This window comes from Pomacea canaliculata, linkage group LG3 (genome assembly GCF_003073045.1).
Source record: "Pomacea canaliculata isolate SZHN2017 linkage group LG3, ASM307304v1, whole genome shotgun sequence".
Lineage (NCBI taxonomy): Eukaryota > Metazoa > Mollusca > Gastropoda > Architaenioglossa > Ampullariidae > Pomacea > Pomacea canaliculata.
Genome location: NC_037592.1, coordinates 23,890,370 through 23,910,395, shown reverse-complemented (window position 1 = coordinate 23,910,395; position 20,026 = coordinate 23,890,370). Strand labels below are relative to the sequence as shown.

General features: G+C 45.4%; 2 protein-coding genes across 3 annotated transcripts in view; both read right to left on the bottom strand.

Moving 5' to 3' along the window:
* The window catches only part of LOC112559091 (fibrillin-1-like), a 67,808-nt gene that overhangs the window by 21,177 nt on the left and 26,605 nt on the right, over window positions 1–20,026 (bottom strand). The window lies entirely within an intron of this gene.
* LOC112559092 (transcriptional regulator ovo-like) lies at window positions 10,622–15,652 on the bottom strand. 2 transcript variants are annotated; one of them, XM_025230012.1, is made up of 3 exons: window positions 14,975–15,652; window positions 14,066–14,307; window positions 10,622–13,042 (listed from the first exon to the last, which is right to left on the bottom strand). In XM_025230012.1, the coding sequence occupies exon 3, from the start codon at window positions 12,783–12,785 to the stop codon at window positions 11,403–11,405; it is 1,383 nt and encodes a 460-aa protein (XP_025085797.1). In that variant the 5' UTR covers window positions 12,786–13,042; window positions 14,066–14,307; window positions 14,975–15,652; the 3' UTR covers window positions 10,622–11,402. The 2 variants fall into 2 exon arrangements, with proteins under 2 accessions (XP_025085797.1, XP_025085799.1); XM_025230014.1 differs by lacking the exons at window positions 14,066–14,307; window positions 14,975–15,652 and adding an exon at window positions 13,405–13,973.

Sequence of the window (20,026 nt, the reverse complement as noted above, 5' to 3'; positions counted from 1 at the left end):
TCACATGCAAGCCCAACCTTTTTCGGGAATGTTAGTTAACTTCCCATACTCGATGACTCATGAATCGAGAGATAGTTTATCTGTCGGGTGTTATTAACTTCTTAATGAATTCTCTGCATATGTCAGGGCAATTTTACCTATGGCTAAGGAGGTTTGGTCAATTTGTTTCCGAATGAAAATAAATTGATATTGTTGCTGTCTTATGCTTTCTTGAACAATATTATTGTGTCAGAATGAATAAATCCAACATTATACACAGCTTCTTGCTTTTGTAAAATTTTTGTTCGTCAATTAAGTTTAAAAGTTTCCTACCTCAGCTTTTGATTAAATAATGTATGTACATTAGCATCAATTTCAGGAATTCCTGCGATGCCGGTTGGGTAGGAAGAGAGGAAGAGAGTTTACATAACGTAAACACAAAATTCAGTTGAGGCAAAATTTATTCATGAGTAAAATTACCGATATAAATGAATTCCGGTGAAGGAAGCCTTCCCCAATATTACACCAGCATCACTAAAATCCCCGGATGTAAATGGAATTCTATAAATAGTCGGCGGTTACAAATAGGCGCGATACTTTGTTCAACTTGTGGAGTGCAAAGTTCAAGCACACGTAAGACTTCTATGTTTATCCGCATCACCAACACACAACAGGATGCAAAACTTGGTTGGTTTCCGTAACGGATGGCACAAAAGCATCCATATCAACTGAGCATCCATGTCAACTTAGCTTACACCAACTGACACTACGCATACACAACTTCCGTTGCATCACATCTGGTTTACTGCGATCATCTGTTGTTTGACTTAGTTGGATGGAACATCAATGGTGTTTAGTCATAATAACTTCTAGAACAAACTGTCATCAAACGCAATTGAATCCGACATGCTGGGAATCAACAAGGAGAACTGTTAATCTTTATAGTTTAGGAAAAATTATACACTATATGAATTACTATTTATAATGTATTATATAAAGAAGCATTATATAAAATCGACAGACGAGAAGACAGGTTTCAATGTTTGGGTTTTTGATGGTCAGGGAGTCTGATTTAAAAACTAACAATGGGAGGAGTTGCTAAATGGCAGCTTGAGCGTAGACTGTTGTTACTAAATGTTAGCTGTAGTGTAGGCTGGTGTCGTCTGACTTCACTACTCGTGTAATTGCTTCATTTAAAATATTGGGGGCAAAACATTTTCCTCATATTGAATGGAGAGTACTTTTTTCCTTTCTTTGTTGTTTTCGGTAATACATTGTTAACAAGAAATATCCGTCCGTCTGTTAGACTTAATTTATTGGGAAAAACACCTCTGCTGTGGTTGGTCCATACAAATTGCACATGTATTATAATCTCGGTGTGTTGGTGACATCCGTAAGTAAAAAGGGGGTATGCTTCTTCCCACCCTCCCAACACCCACACAACCATTCGTCAGAGTCTAACGAAGTCACAAAACCATGACGAAGTGTCAGGTCCCAAGATCGGCCTACACGTGACCTGACGACATCCGGTTCTCACGGACCAGCTGGGCTCCCGGAATCCGCCGCGGTTCTGCTACTGGGAAAACCTCGTCACCAACGCCAACTCCCTCCTGGAGCCAGATCGATGCTGTCGATGAGTGCACCGACTCTTTGACCCCGACCCCGCCTTCACACACACACACATTCACTCCCACCTCACGCGACGTCTGGAGGTTGGACTGAGTGAGGTCATAGCGTGTGACAAGTGACCCGTGGACAGGAAGCTAAACGTGAATACGCACCGAGGAGGGCGAGGAGGCTTTACACGGGGAAGACGATCCCAGTATTGGGAGTGAAACCGATACAACTGTGGTCGTAGTTAAGCAGCAACTGAAGAACCTCCGTATCTCCAGGGTTGAATTTACTACCAATCAGTCCCTACAACTCGGTCAAGCCCTCTCTTGCCACAGTTGTTGGCTGTAGTAAGACGGAGACTTCTAGGTTGCCGACCTCCTACATCTGGCTCTGTTTCCAATTTCTGGGCCCACGCAAAAGTCTCAAATTTAGTTGACCCTTAGTTACTGAAGCAAATCATGTAACGTGTATACAGAGAACAAACTTGTCATCCAGGATGAAGGCGGAACCTGTATTCTGGGAATAAAATCTGTAATCCGGGACGGGATTGCGAATACAGGCAATTAAACCTGTTTATCAGAAGATCAGTATGTGGAGAGTTAATTTGCGAAGTTTTATAATCAAGGAATTTGTCTTGACGATGGCCGCCACTTACTCGACAAATACCAACCACATTTACAATCACACTTACAAATGTCAATAGTCACACTATTGTCATACCTATTAACCCCTTTCCTTAAAAAAATATTCCTTTCACTTTCACATGTAAATACATGTGTATACACACTCTACACACACTCTCTTTCACATACGCTATACACTGCCCACACATTTCAGATTCACCACGGATACTTATGGATGCTCGCTCATTTGTAGGCATAGAAACACGTTTACCACACATACCCACATATTTGTAGGTGTCGAGGACAGCATTTGTGGGGTAAGAGAGAAATATTTGTTACACACGTCAGCAAAGTTGTAAGTACTAGAGAGAGAGAGGAACCATGAGCTCATTTTTACTAGATACCGAGAAAAATAACACCTCTAAGTGAAGAATTTCCTACTATGTGGTCAAAGAACAGTCATTACTTTTAAGGAGTGAGCATATCCGCATAGTCCTGGTGTTGGTTAGTATTTCGTTGATAAGACATTCGATGAGAAACAAGATTGCAAACCATCGCGATCTGTAGAGTCCAATGCCCCTCGGACCAAGCTGAAAAGGAAATGGTGATGGAAGAGAAGAGATATAAGGGTACAGGATAAGGAAACTTTGTGCAACAACCGGTAATGCAAGAGAGGATTTGATATTGAAGGAAAGATGGAAGAGCATGAGGAAAGTGAGTGCAGCAAGTAATGCCGGATACTGTCAGAGGAACAGAGGACGCAGCCAGCTTCGGCAACCAGCAGGTTGAGACCTTTCAACTATGACATTTAGGCTGTCCTGACCTAAATTTTCATATTGCATCTGATATTTATTGTGGAGGGGGGATGAGATCTTTTTTGGCGAGAATGTCTAAGGTTGATGGTCCACAATTACCTCACCTCACTATTGTTTGTTACAAAAATCACAGTTATTATCAGAGCTGGAGGTTAAAGGAGGAATAATAGTGGGTGAGTATTTTGATTAGCGCTGTTATGATATTATTCTTCCAGGCGCCAAAAGAATATGGAGGCATGCCCATGAAACTAGAGGAGGGACCAGAATATAAGCCAAGATATTCTACTTCACCGTGGTTGGAGTGGACATGCGAACTGGTTGTATTGTGTCTGGTTTCCGCTAATGGTCATTGACCAACAGGATTAATAAGATCAAAATGATGTCAACAGGAAAAATGACATCGCAGACATGGTGACAAGGAGTAGACACAAAGGTTGAAACGGATGACCGACAATAATTATGACCAAGCCTAGTCATCTGACAATGTGTTGCGTGAACTCATGCTCAGATCATCCAATGGACTGGCCAATGGACATGTAGGACTGTCAAGCCAGAAATGGTGCTGTTCCTAACTGCTTATTCAAGGTAAATCCTGACCACCACCCCGCTACCCCATCCCCATCCCCAAACCACCACCCCCACCCCAAAACCACCACCATCACAACCACCAGCAGCAGTAAAGAATGTGCTTGTGTGTGTTTGTGTGAAAACAAGTAAATATCTGTGTGCGTGCATGAGTATGTAACACATAAATAACTTTTGTACATATACGTTTGTGGGTGTGTGAACATACACCAACAACTACATTTTCGAGCTTGCGTGCTTGTATGTGTGGCTTGAATGATAGACAAGTGGACGGGAGTGCTGCTTCTATTGTGATGTCAACTAGGACAAAAAAATTTCAACAATGCAAACTATTCTCAAAAATAAAATGAAAGAAATCCGCATCGCTTCCCATTTACGGAAGAAAGCTTTATAGGTCAGAATCGCCATCGGTCTAGTCATCGACTCAGACTTTGTGTTACCGAGGAGAACCAACGGGTTTGTGCGTACTTTCGGAAGTCAGGTGCGCATGTCTGCTGGCGCGGAAGTCGCGTGACATCCAACAAACCTGTTTCCGCAATGCGTGAAAACTAACTGAAGATCACCTATTGACCTTTCTGGTTTTTGTGATAATGGACCTTTAGTACTTCTCGGAAATTGCGTTCAGCCGTTCATCCACAAGTCCGTTAGAAAGCAGAGTCAAAAGCGGTTAACAGGTCTTAAGATTTTTATGTCTGTAAATGACTTTCATTCTAATCAATAGTAAATCACTTCTTGTGTATCCAGCTGTTTCATATTGTGATAGACATGTAATTTATATAAATTCAAACTCTTTCCCTATCTCTTACAGCTGTTGTGATAAATTCAAAACGAGATTTAAAAAATCAGTAAAAACAAATAATCTTGAGAAATCTCAGAGATCATACCAATGAATACCACTTGAGCTATCTTGTACAGGAATTTTCATTATTAAAATAATTATAATCATCATAATTGTACTATTTTTGTGAAATAAATGATCTATCTGCAACGTACAAGGAAAATGATCCATATTCTGCAATACACTCCACTCGGTTCACCTCAGTTGCATTCTTCTATTCTTCTCATTGAGAAAAAAAGTGTTTCAATTTGAAAGAAAACAAATCAGTCTCAGTATCAGGAAATGGGCGTTTTGGTGAACATTATTAACAAAGAACTTTTTTTTTAGAAATTGGGGATTTTTTTTCCTTTGAGACAGCGTTTGAGGTAGACAGGATGTTCACAGGCCAGGTCGAAGGTTTGTCTACAACAATAGGCCATATTTTGCTGCACGGACTGATTAAAAAAAGGCAATAGAGGGAAGCAGACTCCCAAACTACCTTGGATTACTAGATGTAGGGGACTGGGTGACTTTCCAAAAAATTTATTTTAAATCCCGACTTTAATAAACCGCCCTGCCAAGCGCTCACTTACGAAGCGAAACATTCGATTCAACCAATCGTACGCCAGGGTGCTTGGGTAACGCGGTCTACAGGACAGTCCACCCGACAAACCAAAACGCGAAAGGTCAAAGTTGAAAGGTGTCCCTGTGTGAACATGTATTATGTGTGTGGAGGGGCTATATTAAATCATCCAGCACTTTGCACTTCATTTTTTGTCATTTATTTATTTACAGTAGAACAGAGGGAGTGCCACTCAAATCACTTCATTTCTGATTCCTTCAGTTCCACAGACCTTTCTTTGTACAAGTACCGTCCAGGCTAGGTGCACAACACGATTGTAAACAATAACTGGATCTTATCACTAAACAATCAGCAGCTGCTTATATATTTTGCATTCATTGTAGTCCAGCCTGGACACAGATCACTATAAGCTGAGGACCTTTTCCAAAGTAATATTGTTACAGTCCACATCTTGTGATGCAGCAGATACTGGCTAAATAAATAAATAAATAAAACAACGTGAGTGTGATCGACCCTTGATGTGGGTCTGCCGGAAAGTATAACTTACTTTACTGAATGGTAATACACAGTTTTGGGATTGCATTGTCCTAATTACTTTTAGTTTCATTTGATGAAAGGATACGGCCTATTGAACCGGAAAAAGTTCAACTTTTACAAATTCCCATGCTGCACGCAAACAGGTATCTGGCTTCACAAAGGAGGAGTATAGAACGTCCTTATGGAGGGAGATGAGACGATAACAATTATATGTGCAACTGATTCCACATTTTCAAAAATCAAACTAAAAACAAAATCATGTTTGGAGCGAAGCGCGAACAGCAAGCAAATTTCATTTGTTTGGCGAGTCATCAAAAATCTTTGAAGACGGGGCAGGTGATGGACAAAGAAGAAAGAGGACACAAATGTAGAGGGAGGAGTAAATGTGTCTCTCCCAGAGACAGACACTGAGCAAATGCGCCTCAGTGAACACGAAAGCAGTGAATGATGTTAACACTCAGCAACACTATGTAAAACATAGTGAGCAACGACTACACAGCAATCTACCCAACAGCAAACTGCTTACAGGGGAATAAAGTATAGTTAACAACGCACAATGAACAACTGTCGAAGCTGAGATGATCAAAGTGATACACCGATGAATACTTGATCATTCTGTAAATGGTGAGCTGACCTGGGGTTAAAAAGTGTAGCTGGGTATCAGGTGTGCATTCATACCCGCGGGTATACGAATACATGCATATGTATTTGTTTGTAGGCGTGCATAATGCAATCTGAGTTTTTATATGTCCACGATTATATAACATATGTAAGGAGAGACAGATAAGGGTAGCAAATGTATGTTTATGTGTTCTGTACATGTACGAGGGGTATCATTGTGTGTGAGAGAGTGAGAGAGATTTATTTCCTTTTCTAACCCTCTTACCTACCCCCACCCCAAATACCGACTTCACACAGAACACTTACTATCGAAAGGGAGGAAGGAACGGGGTAAGACACCCCACTGCCGCGAGGCTCGGGGAACAAAGGATAACGGGAGGCTCTCACCCACCACCACCACCACCACCACCACCACCACCACCACGACCTGCAGCGACACAGCTGACGGTGCAGACTAATATCGTAGGCGTCCCGTGTCTTGTGCAGCAACACAAAGACGAGAGTGATATATGGCGAGGATAGAGTGTCTTTACTCGTCTTGAGAAGACTCGCCCCTCGACCCCCCCTCCACATCGTGGCCAGGGTGCCAGCGGATCCGGATTCACAGCAGTGGGAAGGGAAATGAAGGAATATCCTCCCCCTGCAAACCTCCAGGAGAGGGTGAATGACGTAAAGGTCAGGGTGGAGGGGATGTAAAGGAGGTACAAAGGGACGTTGAGACAAGACTGGAGTTGGTTGGATGAGGTGGAGGCTGGGGGTGATACAATGATCAGGATACGACAGGCTGTGTCGTCGACTTTACGACAGAGGGTACAGAGTTTATTTTAGTCACAAGGATATTGCACATCTGTGTGGGCAGACATAAAGAGAAGAGGAGTGAAGGAGGAATGGAAAAGAGGTGGGCTGAGAGTCAGGTAGGGTGGACACAGTGATAATGAGAAGGAAAAAGAAAAGAAATTAAACCAAGAAGAGAGCGAGAAAGACTGAGAAACCAGTTGGAGACATAGAAACAGTGGAAACCCCACCTTTAACCCCGCGATGTGAATTCTGCCCCCGTCCTGAGCTCTCATCTAGTAAAACATATTTTATTTTGCACTTAATTTTTTTCTACAATATTTACGGCATGCACCCAAGCAACTTCACAACTTCTCATGCATCACGTTTTGTTCATCCCATATTTAATGTCTCGAGTCTGGATCTCAAAATAAGACAAGTATTACAATTAGAAACACAAGCATAACAATCAAGCGAACAATTTGAGTGAATTTTAATCGTCGAGTCTAAAACTGCAGGCATTGTGGTATCATATATATATATACACTCACATACACAAACTTCTTGACAAAACCTTTTGTTATAAATAAATAGTACATAAGCTGTTTGATGGATAAATAAATCCTAAAATATTCAAAAGTAGACACGTGATAGATAATAGAGAGGTGACATCGTCGAGAAAAAAATGTGGAGCTGGGGGAGAGGGTTGGTGTTGGGAGATGGTGAGTAGATGGTCTTTATGTAATGACCTGGTTGTAGGTTGTAAACACCGACTGCATGCCAAAGACAACCATTTGATGTAACAAACAATTGTGGACAAGGTTTTCTGCATGTTGACTGCCTGACGGTTACAGGCGTTAAATGTGGGCCTCAGGCGCTAAGTGTCTACTGCAATTAGTGATTGCTGGATGGATTAGTTGTGTGAAGAATGCAATTACTGGGTGGGGTCACAATACTCAGTTCAAAAGTGAGAGCATTCTCATATCCATTAAACCAAACGTTGTGAGTGTGCTGACTACAAAGTTACATCCTGATGATCATGAGTAGGAAGATTTCTCTCTCGTGGGTTTTTGTGTGTGTGTGTGCAATTTTTCCAACGGACAAGTTTCGATTTTCGAATCCACCACACTTCAGGTGGCTAAAGCATTTTTTAAACAGACAACCAAAAAAGACATTTCACATCATTGCCTCTCAGCATAAAAACAATGTGAAAGACAAAATTAAAAACAAACAAATAAAAAATGAAACAAACTCCCCCTGCGTTGAAAAAACGTAATCACGTTGAAAATCGAAAAGCCAGTGTTTGCTGGTTAGAGTTCAAGACAATGATGTGTATTCGAATGAAAATATATACACCGAGCAAATTTGATATTTGTGCATCACCAACAGCCATGAATATCAAGGCTGCGTACAAAGACATGGCACTGCGCCTGCGCACGCACGCACTCAGTGGACTACGTCTCACTACGTCCTTCATCTGGCTCTGTCATTTCGTCAGCCGCTCCTTGTCGCTCAAGGACGTGCACCCACGTAATGGCAACACCCACGTATTGGAACACCCACACGGTCGTCTAGACATTCTCAGATACCACCACCATTCCCCACTTTCCCTAACGCACCCAAACTGTCCTGACAGTCTGTAATACTCACATCACATCAGGAACTACAAGTTGAGGCCAAGCACACAGTCTCACACACCTGTCATAATCTTTAAAGCATGCAATCCTGTCAGGCACTTTTTTTTCGCGAGACAAGCAGCTTAATACCGGATCCGTCGGGGACAGGTTGCTGACTCAAAGGTTTAAAATGTTGGGATATCAGTCTTAAGTTTCTACTCAAAAGCAGCCTGCTGTGTTCTGATATTGTTATGCTATTTTCCTTTGCCTGGAGATTAAAAGAAAGCAATGCTTGGTCGACCATGCAGCACCAGGTAACCAGTTTCTGAAAGGAGATATCACCGGGTACAGACGTGCACATCAGCCACCTGTGGGCAGCAAAGATATGACTACCTGTACTTCACTTATCTCCGGGTAGCATCAACACGAACAGTTATTTTAGTGTGCAAGAAATGGAGAAACAAAGATCGTGTCAAAAAAGGAAAAGAAGAGTTTGAACTGTCACGAAAACGATCCAGATCTTTCTTTTCGAATGCATATTTCAGTTTGAGGCACTTTCAGGATACAATAATAAACCAACTACCCAGGTAACTGTACTCTCCATTACAAGTAAGAGCTTGTACTGCCTCACTTTCTAGCATTAGATACCTGATAAGCAACATCTGAGAAAATTAATGCGAAAAAAAGCAGATCCGGCTAAATAGCAAGTTGCAGAAAAATATATATACATACAAAACGCCTAATTTTTTAAACAACAGAAATGTTGCAACTGTTATAAATTTTTTTCCAAAATTTGAAAGAACTTTACAATTGTACAGACATTTGTTGTGTGTGAAAAGAAATCATCAAGTGTAAAATACGAGAACATGAAATCAACAACATTTACAGGTGTAAAAAAATAGTAAGCATTTCTAACAGTGGAGAAAGCGCAACAACACGACGCCCGTTTCCCGAGTAACATAACTTCGTTGTATGAAGTACAGAAAAACATAGTGGAATGATCCGCAGTCTTCTTGTACTCGAAGCAGTCAGCACCTGGTAAATTCACAAGCAGTTTGATCACCGGTTACTTACAACAGTCAGGTAGAATGTAAGCAATATGTACAGTTCACAATTTCTTGGTAGGTTTTTTGTTCATTTCCACAGTTTTGGGTTCATTGACGAGGGATGGATGGAAGGTCGTTGGGTAGGAATTAGTGAAGAACACGACTGGCAGTAATGGGTGTATGCAGATAGTTTTCAAAGTACAGTTTAGTCTGGTTGGGCTGTTGGAGAGAGAGAGACAAAAAAAAAAAAAAAAACCCAATGTGGGTGAGTGTGTATCGGCGGGATGGAGGTGTAGTTGTTATCTCACCCGGACATCCAAGCACCGACATGTGTAAAGCAGGTGCCCGGGAGAGGTTGAAAATAAGTTCAGAGTCTTCGTCGAGAGTGCTTCACCACTGATGGATAGCTATTGGGAGGGAAGGGGTCAGCTGGGTGTGGACTTGGGCGTGTTTGGTGGTCCGGTGGTACTTGAGGTCGTCACCGCGGAAGAAGGCCTGAGGACACAGCGTGCACCGGTAAGGCCGCTCGCCCGTGTGGTAGCGCACGTGTCGGTCACGGTTGGGTTTGGCCGTGAAGGCCTTGCCGCAGTACTCGCACAGGTAGCGACGGTGGTCACGTGCACTGTGACCCTCTAGCTCCGCGAAGCTGCGGAAGACGTCGCCGCAGATGCCGCAGTCGAGGGGAGGAGACCGCGAGCGGAAGAGGATAGGGGGTGTGACGACCCGCTCGAAGCCAGAGCGCAGACCGTCCGCCAGAGCCAAGGATGGGCTGATGCTGAGAGACGGGCGGGCGCTGAGGTCCGTGGGTAGGTCCGGGTCACAAGGGCTGGACATGCCGGAACTAGTGTCGCTGCTGCCACAGTCCTCCCGGTCAGGCGACTTGGGCTCTTCCTTGACCCGCAGCTTCGTATGATTCTTACCGCCGATGTTGTTGCATTGAGACAAAGGGTACCCTGCTACGGACAAAAGCATCTTGTCGATCGCTTTCTTTTCGTGCATGTGCAGCACCATCTTCTCTCGGACGGAGAGACCACCTTTACCCTCAGCGAGGTCGAAGCGGGCGTCGACAGCTGATAGTGGTGGCGAGCCACAAGTGCCGGTGATGTCCAGGTCTGTCTTGACCAAGCGTGATGACAGGGATGTTGCCTGTAGTGAACATGCTTCGGGTGGTGTTGCCAGTCTTTTCCGGAGCCAAGTTTATAGAGGTTCACCCGTAGAGGAGACGCAGAGTGCGCGGGAGAGGGGGCAGAGGTCAGCTGAGAAAAGACCCTGGTCGTGGAACCCGCGCCAGTCGCTAGCGGCTGGGGGTCGGATTGACCCTCAGCTCCGCGATGCTCCTGACGCATGGGAAGACTTTTCAGCGTTCCCATGTTCTCGTGACCAGGCTTCTCCAGCGTGATCCACCTACCACCCATAACCCGGCGCTCTTCTCCCCTCTCAGCTCCCGCTCCCTCTTCCTCTTGATCGTTACTATCCTCCCCTTGCTTGCTCGTTTTGTCTCCATTTTCCTCTAGACCAGCAGACGACTTTCTCTCCCCTGTCAGGTCCACAGGCACGCTCTCTCCCTCTAACCTTTCTTCTCCTTCTGTCTCTTCGGAAGTAGTTTTGTCCCTTTTCGAGACCTCATCGTGACTCTCCTCCCGCTGCTGCTGCCGCCCCTCCTGTCCGGGGTCACCGTCTCGCTGGCCCCTTCCCGTCGGCTCGTGCGTGTCCGCGATGTGCAAGCTGAGCGTGGCCTCATCCTGGAATCCCACCTGGCACTCAGTGCACCAGTACTGTCTGGACAGGTTTTCTACGACCTCGTCCTCGACTTGTTTCTTCGAGCTCGTCGTCGTCCCTTCAGCCACGGGCCTTTGTCCAGCTCCTCCTTGCCCGTGGCGCCGCTGACTCTCGCCTCCAGTGGCTCTCTGCTGCGAGCGCGGGTGTTGTGACTCTGCACTTGGCACAGTTGCTTAAGGGTCAAATCCGAGCTGCTGCTGTCAGCGCACTCTTGCGGGTATTCGTTGTAACCGACATGCGCTGCTTTTCTGGGACGCAGCAGGAGTTTGTCATTGTGCTTTACAGCCTCATAGGCGTGCATAGAAACCGCGGGAACGAGGTGACCGTGACTGTAGCCGGTCCTCTCCAACACCCGGAGTGTTTGGCGGACGTTAGGGCGCTCATGGCGAAGTTCATGCGTTTTGAGATCGTCTTTGCGTGCAAAGGCCGCTCTGCACGTGCCGCACTTGAAAGGCCTGATGCCGGAATGCATGCGCGCGTGGCGCTTGAGGTTGTTGCGCGCCGTGAAGGTGTGGGTGCACATGCTGCAAGTGTAAAGGGAGTGGCGCTGCAAGTTGTGCCGCTCCAGCGACAGGATGTCCAGGAAGATCTCTTCGCACACTCGACAAGCCAGACGCCGCAAAGCAGCGCGGGAAGGTTGAGAACCATCGCCCCCATGCGCTGCAACCTTCGACCCGGCATCCTCACTCGTGCGCTCGGGTCCAGCGAAGGAGGTCGGCACCTGCATATTCTCGCGCGAAATCACGTGATCAGCTGACTTGGATTTGGGGGGTAGCGTGTCCGCCACGTCCTGCTGCATGCCGGCCAGGACTGATTCGGAGGCGCTTCTTGCCCGCAAAAATGGGTCGCCGTGGGTACGGACATCTTGGTCAGATTTTTCGGAAGACTGGCGAAAGTTCTCGCAGTGGCCGTCGTTGATGGAAGACCGCGGAAGCTTGCTGGGCACTTTGTTCTCTATGTCGTGGTCACCGAGCAGGTCGGCGGGCAGGTAGGAACCTCTGGACTGCCTGCCGGAATTGTAGTCACTGAAGTGGTCTATCATCATGGCTTCGGGTCTCCTGCCACCGTCGGCTGACAGAAAGGATGAAGAACCGTAGTTGTTGTTGTTGCTACGATGGGATTGTGGGTAGAAGGTGGCGTCGTGCGGTCGCCGGCGAGGCTTAGGATAAACGGTCAGTTCCGAGCGGAAAGCCGAGGGGCGAGGAAGTTTTTCGTGGATCCTGACGACGATGGGGTATCGTGTACTCTCCTCGTCGTCACTGTCCTCACCCGTGGTGACGCAGACGATGCCGTCGACGTTGAGATAGCGATGAGAGGCCATCGTCGTTCGGCAAAGTGTCAGAACTGACTCGCGCAGCAGGCGCGTGAATAGAGCGCGATCTCCTAAACTGGACATGGCGACGATTCAAACAACTCACCAAGTTACAGAAACTAAACAGCGAGAAAGCCTCAAATATTCTTGCCTTTATTGTTTCTTATTGCGTGTTTTTTGTTTTGTTTTCCTTTTTGACAACTCTGAGTTTGCGTTAGTGGTGTCGAGATCACTTGACTGAACACACGCAGCGAATAAGCACAAGGGAAATAACTCCGCTCCTAGTCACACATGTGCTTGACGAGGGCATTCGAGGGAAATAATCCGGTAAGACACGTCATCTGCACAAAGAACCAGGAAGAAAAATCAGGTTACATATCCAGAAACACATATCAGTGTTGACAGGCTCTCCATCGCCTTGCGAAGTTCACCGTGTCACACTTAATAAATGAGTAAACAGGGCGGTTGACTGTAAAACTACTAAAGGAATGTAAATATTTAATAAGTACGATCGACCGGGCTCAGTGACAGCTTTAAAATGGGATTTAACATCTTTATGAAAAAATATATAGTCACTTTTTTCCTGATAAGTGTTATTTTACAAACAAAACAAGAAATAAAGATATCAAAATACCGTGAAAATCACAAACTGTATCAGTGAGGAAAAATTATTTGATCAACTAAAAATGTAAAAGAGTATTACCTCCCTACAGGCCATTAGACCCTGATTTTAAAGCTTTGCTACCGCTTCGACAAAATACTACACGACCGCTCTTCCCAACAAGAATGTCTGTTACTAGAGTAGGGACACCTTCATGACACCCCTCCGAGTTCTCTCAACCATTTCGACTGACTCATCTTTCCGAAGTGTCCCGACACTACAGTGCTATAAAACAGCAACACAAAAGTCACAAAAAGCTTTCTTTCATAAGCAGTTCTACTCTTTCAAGCTGTGGAGTATCGTGTTGTGTGTCGTCACACACTGTAGTCACGCAACGAAGCCACAGAGGTGTGTAGTTCCGGGAACCGAGTGTCATCGAGGCGATGTGCGTGGTGCTCGCGAGGGAAACTTTATCGCACGAGCACATAGACAGAAGAGGTCCTGTGTATTTGGGACGCCAGTGAGCCAGCAACAATGATTTGCCAGGCTTGCCCACGGACGGGCAGTAAACAAAAGCAATAAACAAAAATTCGATTTCTTGTAAAAATGCGGTGTTATTTAGTCCTGAATTAAAAAAAAAAAATTCGTTGAACCCCGTAAATCTATCAATCAGCTCTGTCGCCCCCCCCCCCCCATCTCTTGCTTACTCGCTGAAAAAAAAAAGGATAGACACGAATGATGAGAGTCCAGAAATAGCACTTACTAAACACCACGTGTTGGGTCGTCGTGTCCGGGAAAAGAAGTCAGCTGCTGACTACCATCGGGGGATCGGAGCTGTGCGTCACAGCTTCACAGTCACAAGCTGTCACAAATTTTTCAGGAAATTATTCCCCCAGAGAAATTCCCCCAACAACTGATCGGCTTCACACCTCATGAACTCGTGCCGGTTTTTTTTTTTTTTTAAACAACTGCAGGTCTCGTTGGATGTGGTTCAAAACCAAAAATCTGCAAGCACGAGAAGAAAAGTTTTGTGAGTGAAATTGAGATACTGACTCCTGATTCACGACTAGAGTTCAAATAAGGTACACATGTATACCGCCCACTCTCACTCTCTAACCCTCATCTTCCCCCCAGGTGACCCTAAACTGTTAATACAACTCACAAGGGTACTAGTACAAGGCTAATCCCGGCTATGCTGCTTGTGATGAGCTCGGGATTGTTTCTTATCTGTTCAGTGGTTAGTTTGTCTGCTTGCCATGCACGCCATGTATATCCTGTTTGGTGTTTGTGAACCAAACGCTGTGGGAGGAACACTTTCCTTAACTGACAGGGTTTTTACAGACCCTCATGTCATGCACTCCCCCAGCTACTCTCTTCCCTCTCGGAAGTATGTGTGTGCATTCAAACATAAATAACTACACACATAGTCAACACAGGACAACTTTGACAGAAGATAAAGAGACAGAAACATGAAATAAAAGCTCATTTAATCACACACACACAGACACACTTTTTTTCTACACAGAGAGAAGAGATGGATCTGGACAAAGAGAGAGATTGAGAGAGAGGGGGAAGCAGAAAATCGTATAGAAAAAAAACAAAACAAAACACACACACAGAAAATGTAAGGGAGAAGGAAAAAAAAAATACAAGCAAACTAACAACTACTTACCCTGATCATCCATATATTCCTTTTTTCAGCACGTCACAACCCGTCACGTCCGGCATAACATTCTCCCGCTTATCCTCTGAAATATTTTCACCACCATCACATACAACCATCACCGACAACACCGCAGAGCACAACGACTCCAAGTTCACAACCAGAAGTTTCTCCAACTTTTATCTTTTTGTTTTTCTTTTCGCTCGTCTCCCTTGACGACACCGTTGACTTGCTGCTGGCAGGAAGACGTCCAGAGCTGGCGTTCGTTCCGTGACTGGCGGCGAGGCTGGACCTCGTGCTGACGCTCGCAACCGCCGGCGCTGTGCTGCGTGGCCAGGAGGCCGCCAAGAGGTTTTGTAGCCGCGTGAGGAAGGAAGCTCGCCGAGCGCCAGCGAGTATTTTTATCCGAAGGGATACCCCGTGCACGTACGCGCTGGAGGTGAGTAATAAATAGCCTCTGTTCCTTCCCTTAGGGGACCCGGAACTTCGCACGCTGCGGGACTGAAACCATTCCTATTGCGGAGGTGGGAGCACTACAAAGTGGGGGGTTGGGAGGTCACCACTTCTCCAGCCAGCGGCTTGCTGCACAGTGAGAGGGCACGCGCGCGCACACACACACAGACATATCTTTTCTTTGAAGCTGTTGTGGAGAGAGGTATAGTGGAACGAGTGAAGAGGTGTTTTACACCCGGTTAGCAACTAAAGTGTATATGAAGATAGCTATAAACAGTCAGGAGTAAGGTACAAAGTAGATTGTAATTCACGGGAAAGCCGGGACACATTCTACAGGTTTTCTCTCTCTGTGTATTTAAATAAACATTTTTATAAATATTTTGTTAATAAATCAGCAGAGGACGGATGTAGGTGTAGTCTTTGAAGACTGATTAATTTTTTAAAAAGTGTGGATCGAACATGTAATGGTATATATACGAGGTTCCTCTCACAGTTCCGAGCTTGCACTCACTGCAGTGAGGTTTGTTAACAGGTCACCAGATAACGACGGTTGTGAAATTCGCACATTTAAAAAAAAAAAAGTGTGACGTGCACTCGGACTGTCGCTGTTTCGTCTCCGTGAACAGCCCGTAATTTGACACGGACAGCGATGATAACAGCAGTTGCCTGACTCATGTGCACAGAGAGAGAGAAAGTGTGTGTGTGACGTTTTCCGCCGAGCCAGCAACAACCACACAACAGTTAGCCCTGTACACACTGTACAGCGGACTGCCATGTATAAATCCTACTTATTCACTTGTCTTGGAGAGTCATTGTAAATCTTCTCAAGAAAGGTGCATACAGACCAAAAAGTCTATAAAAAATAACTAAAGAAATTAAAAGCCTTTCTTACCCCACCTCCATTTCCCCCGCCCCTGTCTTTCCCTCGCGAGTTACGGTTCATCACATTTTTTTTTTTTTACTCGCCTCTTCACGGAAACTAATATTTTAATGTAAAGGGTGTTGACAAACAGCAAAAAGCACGTAAACGAAAATCGAAAGATGTCAGATTACCGGCGGGAGAGTTAGCGCAGCGCGGAATCCGTAACTAACCGGCGGGTGTTCCCTGCCAGGGGAAAGGGGAGGGTTATTACGTCATCAAGATTGGCACGCCGCATTGGCCCGCCCTCGGTCGGTCACGTGACACGTCGGAGTACTGTACACCGAAACTGCGGATAAACGTCCCCCTTCGCGCGGTGCTTTCTGGACTTTGGTACTTTCTTCTTGTCGTCGTCTTTTCACGTCGGTTGGCTCGTCGATTCACCCAGTCGGTAAAAAGTATGCAAGGGGGGAAACGGACTTTGATCTCGAGGTCTGATTGGTTCGGCTGCCCGCCAAAGATGAGTTTTACCCGTCGTCTAGAAACAAATGAGTCTTTCTTTCATTTTTGAGTAATCACGGAAAGGTGGAATGAATAGCTCATGAATGATTCTATTAATTACTAAGAAACCTTTCTCGACAGCAAGACCATCGTGGCTGTACCACCACCACTACCACCACCCGTCAGTGTGTCAGCCATGCTACTGAAGGAATGTAAATGTATAGGGTATACACTTTCTAGTAAGGTGTTTTGTGTGGAATATTACACACTTACACGATATTGTTGACATTATCTGCCAATGCGACAGAAATGCAATCTCTCAGAAAAGGTGTTTGTGGTGGAAGCACGTGAAGTTGTAGGAAGAAAACACTATTTAGTCCGCCATTTCTACTAGCTATTGTCACTAGCTATCTTGCTGGCATCAAGGTTTAGTTTTAGTCGCTCACCCTGACGCTATCTGGTGACCTGACCTTTAACCTCAGTTGAAGCGTATCTGTAATCGAAGGACAGTATGTCTGACCATGCAGAACTAATTGTAGTTGGCTGACAGCGGGACGAATTACACAGGTGCAAAAAAAGTTGGGTGGGAAGGGTTTACACGGTGCCAGCCAGATTCACAGCTCAGACAAGACACGGGAGCGCATGCAGAGATCACAAACATCGCTCGCACATGCAAATAATTATGCATAAAGTTCACCATGGCCACACACGCAGACTTAAAATACACAAGACAATGTATGTATGTAAACTCAAAACTATGAATCACAAACAGTACACAACACGTACTCCTGAAGTTGACAACATACACATAAAACAGAACAAAACACAGACACATACTAATGCGCGCGCACACACACACACAGTCAAACGCTCGCGCACACACACACAGTCACACACATACAAACGCTCGCGCACACGCACACACAGTCACACACACACAAATGCTCGCGCGCACACACACACACAAATGCTCGTGCGCACACACACACACAAATGCACACACAGCCTCTTTGTCGTTCGCTACGCCTTGCTGCACGTGAGCAGATCACACGTAAGACTGAGATCATATAACCAGCGGCTGATCCATATCCGTGTGAGGATGTGATTTTCCCGGAACGGACCTAGGCCCGGAGGGGAGCCTAGAGGGAGTTTCGTAAACGCTCCCGTCACGAGGTGTTCAGAGTTAAAAATAGAACAACGCTCCCTGTAGTACGTCACCAGCAAGATGCCATGTTGATGAGAAGGTTCAGATATCGCGTGGAAGAGGTGGGAGTAACGGATTCGTCTTCATTATCGACGATCTTATTCTGTTGTTGTTGTTGTTGTTGTTGTGGTGGTTGTGGTGTGGTGTTGCAGAGAAATGTATAAATCCTTAGCGCACTCGATCACACGGAAGTAAAATCAAGTCTCGGATCGCAAAGGACAAGTTCGCTGGGAACTGAGGTCGCTAACTACTCGCGTTGAGGTCGGCAGGTCCTGTGGACTGTGTCCTACGACAGGTCACCTTCAGTGGATCCATTCCTCTACGAGAAGTCATCTGCTCGGGAATGACCTCCATACAAAAAGCTGACCTACATTTCTGTAAGTCATATACTTTGAACACGCGACGACCTCGACAGCAGACGTTCAGAACCCGGATCTGTCCTTCGGTTACCATTTCTTCGAAATGAAAGGCTCAGTGACCTATGGCGGAGGTATATGGCAGTAAATTGAGTATCTACGTACTGTGGTATCAAGAAACATTTCTCTGGCTGGATGCCATTGAGGAGCTGACAGCTTTGCAGAAACAAAGATTAATTTGTGTGTGTGTGTGTTCGCATATGTGTATGCACAGAGAGATAAACATTTGAAGACCGTGAACTAGAAAAATAATTAAAAGACAGAGGGTGTTACCTGTAAGTGGGCACGTGCCGGACACAATGCGTTAGGCGACATCGTCATCAACACTAACGACCGACATAGCGATGTGAGTCATTGGCGTGCATCACGATCGCAATGCATCAGCGGCTGCACGGTCATCGTCAACTGACCCTCGAACACACACGCGTCGGCCCGCCCCCACATGCACTCTGGTTCACACTTTACAAGAACTCTGCTACTCCGATCCAAAACATCTAGAATATCTATGTGGCACTTCTAGAACATCTGCCTGTCCTTTCACTGCACTTCTTCTCGAAAATATCTTAAACGTTGACTTGTCCGACAAACTTCGAATGGTCTTTCGATCACAACAGTGGAGCGACACAAAGAAACAGTCGGTAGACGACATGACAGCACACATGTTCAAAACAAGTTCTTCACCCAACGTGCATCTAACAAGCACTAAGATAATCACATTTAATACCCATTTATAAAAGAAAGCATACGCTTATTGCTCAGGTCATTCGTCTCTTATGATGACTGACAAAATTGCATCGTTTGTTCTACAGTACTTTTTAACCTGTGAAAATTTCCAGAACTCAAAAGATCATTCAGTAAAATAAAAGTCTTTCTAATCGCTACCCTAGATTGGATTATGCGCAAGACGACCTAAGGCAACAACACCGGTATCCAGTGGACCTTCACCGAACAACTAGAGGACGTGGACTTTGCAGATGACATTAGTCTCTATTTCATCGGCAGCAGCATGCACAAACAAAACTGAGTAAGCTAGCAGAGAAAACAAATAGAGAAGACTGGGTTAAAGGTCAACAGAAAGAAGACTGTAGTGATGAGAATCAACAACAAGCAGAAACTCCCAATCGAACTGCAAGGAGAGAACATCCTGGAGACAGACCACTTCACGTATCTGGGGAGTATTGTCAACAAGGACGGTGGAGCGGATGGTGATGCGGACGACGACATCAAAAGCCACATCAACAAGGCCAGGCATGCTTTTAACAGCCTACGCCCCATCTGAAACTCCCGAACATTATCTTTCCGCAGTAAAACCCGCATCTTCAACACCAGTGTGAAGGCCGTCCTACCGTATAGTTCTGAAATTGAAGAGTGACATACGCCATCAACAACAGGCTCCAGACCTTTACCAACTAATGTCTACGCCATATTCTGATAATAAGATGGCCTGAAAAGATCTCCAACAGCAGCCTGTGGAAAGGAACCAACCAGAATACCACTAGCCAAGACATCAAAAAGCTCAAATGGGCTACGACACACCTGCACAAACCATCTGACACCATTGCCAAGCAGCCACTTGACTGGAACCCTCAGGGGACGAGGAGAGTTGGGAGACCAAAGCAGACTTGGAA

Coding starts and splice junctions, on each gene's coding strand:
- LOC112559092 (XM_025230012.1), bottom strand. CDS start 12,785: ATGTCCAGTTTAGGAGATCGCGCTCTATTCACGCGCCTGCTGCGCGAG.